The 5,941-nt window shown below is 41.6% G+C and overlaps 1 protein-coding gene across 2 annotated transcripts; it reads right to left on the reverse strand.

Annotated features, from left to right (window-relative positions):
• Positions 1 to 709: 709 nt before the first annotated feature.
• On the reverse strand, positions 710 to 2,048 carry LOC118791542 (POU domain, class 4, transcription factor 3-like). Of its 2 annotated transcripts, none has more exons than XM_036548931.1 (2): positions 1,929 to 2,048; positions 710 to 1,591 (listed from the first exon to the last, which is right to left on the reverse strand). In XM_036548931.1, the coding sequence occupies exons 1-2, from the start codon at positions 2,046 to 2,048 to the stop codon at positions 710 to 712; spliced, it is 1,002 nt and encodes a 333-aa protein (XP_036404824.1). The 2 variants fall into 2 exon arrangements, with proteins under 2 accessions (XP_036404824.1, XP_036404823.1); XM_036548930.1 differs by having other exon boundaries at positions 710 to 1,597.
• Positions 2,049 to 5,941: the final 3,893 nt, after the last annotated feature.

Raw genomic sequence — 5,941 nt, forward strand, 5'->3', positions numbered from 1 at the left:
AGTGCAAAAAGGCTATTTTATCTAACTCCATCATTGCGTAGTTGTGCGGAAACAGGAGTAACCGTGATTTGTATAACGTATGCAATGATACCTTGAAAATTATTATATTAATAATACTCATAATTTCACTTTAACGGTTAAACACCTACCGTTACTAAACAATAACCACTGGGTTTAAGTTATTTTCCAACAGGTGAGTTAATGGAACTGTCTGATAGATGATTTTCCAGTCGTTAAATTGATCTGAAACGGGACTGGAAGCTCATAAATTTAACTGTTTTTATGCAGGCCAGTAATATCTGGGGATACGAAAGTGACTTCGTTTCTGACTTTCCCGAAAATGTTTGGACTGAACTGTATGGCCCAATTACAGCCGTGTAGCATTGTGTAGTTGTGTTTTTTTAATAACTAACACTGATCGCAGTTCATCCTTTGAAATGGAAAAAGCAGTATACTGCAGAAATGATGCCATATGTTAACGGCGATGTAGAACAAGAATAACACCGAAGCAACAAATTGTGTCAAAGTGACAAGCAGTTTACCTTAGTGCACGATACATATTTTACAATCACGTTCTATCGCGGAGGAAAAAAGTGACAACCAAATAAATTAAAGTAAATCTGTTCGTTGTTTACATCGTGAATGTGTTGAAGACATGGATAGATCCCTGCTATATTTTCGATTCCACACAGTCACACCGACGTTTCGATTAATGCACCGCCGAATATTTCATCCTCTTCTGTTTTTGCCTTTGATTACAAAACCAAACACGGACCACGTTCTTTTTCAGATCCAGTTTTTCTGCGATCGCAGCGATTTTTTCCGAAGACGGGCGGGGTTGGATCGCAAAATATGCCTCCAAAGAGCGTTTCTCCGGCGCAGCTATCGAGGTACGTTTTCGCTTTCTTTCGTTGCCGGTAAAAAGGTCTGGCTTGCTGTTTTTCTCTCGATATGCCGCTTCTGCCTCTTCCAGCCAAGCTTGAAGGACTGGTTTGAGAGCGATCATGTTATTGTGAGACAAGGTCAGGGATTCGAACCTACAGATGGTGCTCTGGCTCAGAGAGCCAACACCAGGTATCTTCAGGTTAGCAAGAGCAGACCCCACGTCCGCCTGCGTTACTCCAAGCTTGATTCTCCTTTGTTTAAAGCGCTCGGCGAAGGCTTCCAGCTCTCTAGGGTCAGATTCCACGTCGTTAATGCAGGTCATCCCGTTATGCGAGGACAGAGAATGCGCGTGGCCCATGCCCATGGCTTGGTGAAGATGACCCATGGTCTGAAGGTGATGCTGGTGCACTTGCGCCGTCATCACGGACGGATCCGGCGCCCCCATCCCGCTTACTGTCAAACTTGATGAAATGTGGTCCAAGAGATCCCCTTCCAAACTTTGATGGACATGGTGATGAGAGGTCAGCGTAGATGGGTGAGAGATGGGCACTGTGGAGGTGGTAGAGGTGCAGGGGACACTGCTCATGGTATGGTAGGTTACGTCTGGCTTGTAAGGATGGCTCTTGCCGTGGGAGACGATGTCAACAGCCGCCAGAGCTTCCGCGCGTGCCAGCAGGCTCTCATCAAAGCCTCCGAATATATTGCCCTGGAGCTGCAGGCAGGAATGCGCATATTGGAGTCAGTGGGGAATTCTGTCAACCCAGGATTAAAAACATTTCCAAGCACACAGCGAATCCTCCTCAAAGCGCAGGTCATAAAAATTAATATGAAGACAGAGGCTCTGCTTGAATAGACATGTGGATCAGAGACGCGGGGTGAGAGAGAAAGAGAGGGAGGGAAAAGGGGGGTGAGAGAGGGAGGGAAAGAGGGCGAGAGAGAGGAACGGTGCAATTTGATTGTTTCACGGACATGAAAAAAACATTAAGCTAATGCCTGTCAAAAAAAATGTGCCTTAAAACTAGTCATTATGCAAATTTACATACCTGTGGGGCTGGTAGGCAAACTCTGCGCATAGCCTCCGAACTTGAGTGCAGGCTGGAGTATTTGGGCTCCTGCAGCGCCGGGTGCATAGAGAAATGTTGTTTGCCGTTCATGGCCATCATCTTCGTTGTGAACCTTGCTGGTAGGTTGCCCTGACATAGATGCTGGGTGGACTCTCTCTGGCTTTCTGCCGTCAGTGTGAGCTATTTCCAATGACAGAGCCTCTCCGTATGCATCTCTACCCACCTGCTCCTGTACTCATCTTACAAGCAGCACGCCAGGAATAGGATTGTCATCTGTGCGCAAGCGTGGTTGCATATAAGAAAGCTAACGAAAGTAGCCGCAGGAGCCACAATCATTTAGCGTCAAGTGTTACCCTACAATCTGGCTACTTGAAAGAGTCTCTTAATTTAATATGAAGGAATTTATAAGTAATGGCAACTGTAATCCAAGTATTGAGCCGCGCATGCCTGCACCCTCACTTTTAATTGAGACAGATTTACTTACTTTATATGGTTTCACTTGGATTTCTCGCTTCATCTAAGTGCCTAACAAATGGAGTTCTTCACTGTAGGTATTAAGGGATAAAGCGGGTGCCTATGCACAAAATTAATGGAGTTTCCAAATTGCAGGTGCTTTGTGATAGAACAATTCATTTTTAGCGACAAAGCGTTCCTTTTACAAATAAACATTGGTTACTATTTCGTTCAATTACAAAATGATCTCAAATTTAGTGAATCGTTATAATCACATTTCTATGTGATTTGCAATTAGGCCAAAATAGTAGTAAGCAATCAAATATATTTAGGTTAATTAATCATTTACTGCAAATGGTTAAATTATATTTTCGCATAGCCAACTGGACAGTCCAGCTGACATGCATGGGCCACTGGTGCTTGTCCTTTGTCTATTAGATATGAATTAGAGGTTTCTGGTTACGTAGTAGTCACAATAATCGCAATCCACTTCGTATGCTCGTATGGCTTAATACTGTTTGTCTGAAGACATAAAAACATATGTATGTGGCCTTTGTTTAAATCGTATCCAAGAAAGCATTAATGAGCTCCTCGAAACACATGAGAACCGATGCATGGTTTAAAACTTCAGGACCTTCGAGACCTAGCGCGTCGACAAGGTAGCATTGCCATAGGCTCTGGATGCACTAATTCGTCAATCGATTTTAGGGTCGGGATTGAACGTTTTAAAACGGGTCAAATCTGGCTTCCCAACATCAGGGAATGACGGCCCTGCAAAACTACTGCTCCCGACGCTGTTTTGGTCGTTTTATTACTACATTCGCATTGGTGTGGAGACAGCATCTCAAAGGTTTAGCGGCTTTGAATGTTCATCTAACTTGTCTGACACAGGCTACTTGCCGTTAATGTGAATTAGTTTTGTATAATCGACCAGTTATACTAATGTCACGTAGACTATTGACCTTTGTTATCGAAATGCCCCAGGAACATCTGAAGTTTTACAGTCCCATAACGATTTTATAATTTAGGCTACGCGATGATTCCACTATTTTTATTGCAGTCTTGCGAAATACTTTTGTCATATGATGCCATGTGAAATGATTTTGAGTTGGAGGTGCATTAATGTTCACGTGCTAATATATTAGCCTAATAGATTACCTGTATTAACAGATAACGACTGCAACTGCTGTGACAATAGGTGCAGGGAAACAGACTATTCTGACCATTGCCATTTATAGCTTAGGTCATAACTGGTCGCTAGAAGCGTCACATTTAAAATACGATTCCAACCCCAGTCCCTAGACAATCTGTGTCACCCGTCTCAAGTACAGCAGAACGCAGAAATAGCAGCTTTTATGAGTTTGTGGCTTGAGCGCTCAAAGAGGCTAAACTAGAAATAGAAAGGAAAAATAAAAATACAAAAATCGGGTTTTTCTCAATAGCCCGAAACTATTAGCTACTATATGGCTACTATAGCTATTAACTAATATTACAAGTCTTCGATTTTTTGTTCTCTTATTTTGCAGGTCCTGGTACATCATGATCGCTTTTCTAACATCTCTAGTCATGACTGGGCAAGAGCATTTGAAGATAGGCTACGAAGGGCACGATCGAATCTTTGAAAGAATGATCTTCACTTCAAAGGGGCGAAATCAGAGTCTTGTCGTTTATACACCCTGATTTTCATAAAACATTCAAAGCAAATCATTTATATTTCAAGCGGCCTAAATAGCGACATGAAAGTTTTATTTAAAGTGCCGCTATATTTAAAGCCCTCCATTGGTAAGAGGTAATTAATTGATGTACAAATTGTATTGCCTTTCATCTTAATAATTTAATACATTTCTTGCTATTCAAATAATTAAAGCTAGGTAAAAACTAACTAATCTGTTGATTAATGAACACGACAGGCAAAGAGGGTTCTATTGATTCAAATAATGGTTAAAGTTTAAAATGTGAAGAATGCCTTGCAGCGGAGTTGTGAAGAATAGAGTGATAAACCTAGCAGACCTTGCCCATTCATTCGAGTGTCACAGTCGCATCATCCTTATTATAATGTAGACTTAGTAAACTGACGAAGAATGAATGTTCCTGAACATGCGTCGGTATTTATGCTACGGCTCAAAACTAAAAGATTTGTGGAGAAACAATTTCGGGTCTGAAGAACCCTGTGTGAAACATTGTCAAACCCCATCAGTACCGAGGATGACATTGCATTACTCCAGTCCGATGATTCGCCTTCCGACATATTAGGCTATTTTTCACAACAGTGTTTGCCTGATTAAAAAAAAAAAAAAAAAAAAAACTTTCGCTCACATTAATTGAAAACATTTCTAGCCTCACTTGGAATTTATGCAACCTATCTTAACTGTCATACTTAAAGCATTTCCAAAATGTGACACGTAATCATTAACTATATGTTTGTTATAGGAGATTTGAAGTTAAGTTAGTTTGATGGGTGATATTGCGGAGAAAAAGTAATATAATGTAAATGTAATAAAACTGGCAGGACAAGGGGACAGCACTGCTCTCCTATAGGATTTGCGTGATACTGCCTTGACCTAAGCATCCCTCTGTTGGATCTCCATGGCATGACCCGGGATATACATTACAAGGTTCACTTCTCACACTCTGTCTGAAGCCACCAAGAGAGCAGAACCAAGTCAGAAGAGACCTTTGCTTTGGAGCTGGGTTGAATTAGCCAATCTGGTTCAGTCCTATTAAGTTCAAAGTAAGAAGAGTTGTGGATAGCTGTCCTCTGCTCCAGGTGACCACCGGTCTGCAATAGGTACTGTAGTTTCCATGTTCTATGGCCCAGAGAGGGAACCAGGACAGGCCAGTGACAAGACTGTTCCATTGCACAATCGGATCCATTCGGGTTCTCCTGTTACCCAGACAGTGAATAATTCAGCAGGTATGTGGCATGCATCGGTTACCTTGTTGTATTTTCTCATTCATTTAGGAGATTAAACAGCACACTCTAACTGAGTAGAAAATGTGTTGCTGAGAGACAGTGCATCCAAAATATCACATTCAGTACACCCCCCTCCTTTCTCTTTCTTTCTTTCTCTCTCTCTCTCTCTCTCCCCCTCTCTGTCTGTCTGTATGTGATGACAAGATTAAGAAACTGAGATAATTTTTCACATGTGGGTAGTGATAGAGTGAACATTGTGTTCAAAGGTTAATATATTTCTACTGAATAACATTTTTTGTATGGATTATGGCCATGGGTTTTGACTTTTTTTCAAACTGCATGCAGACATCCACCCTCAAGATGCTGAGCAAGTCCATTTGTTTTGTAACTAATTGCTTAATTATAAAAAATATTTCCATTACATACAGTCTATGATCACAATGACATATGATCACAAACAGTGGCAGTGTAGCATAATGGTAAGGGGCAGGGTTCGTAATGGAAAGGTTGTTGGTTCTATTCCCTGCTGGGACACTGCTGTTCTGCCCTTGGGGAAGGTTCTTAACCCACAGTTGCCTCAGTAAATCTCCAGCTGTATAAGTAGTATGGCATAGCATGTAAAAAC

This window comes from Megalops cyprinoides, chromosome 16, assembly GCF_013368585.1.
Source record: "Megalops cyprinoides isolate fMegCyp1 chromosome 16, fMegCyp1.pri, whole genome shotgun sequence".
NCBI lineage: Eukaryota > Metazoa > Chordata > Actinopteri > Elopiformes > Megalopidae > Megalops > Megalops cyprinoides.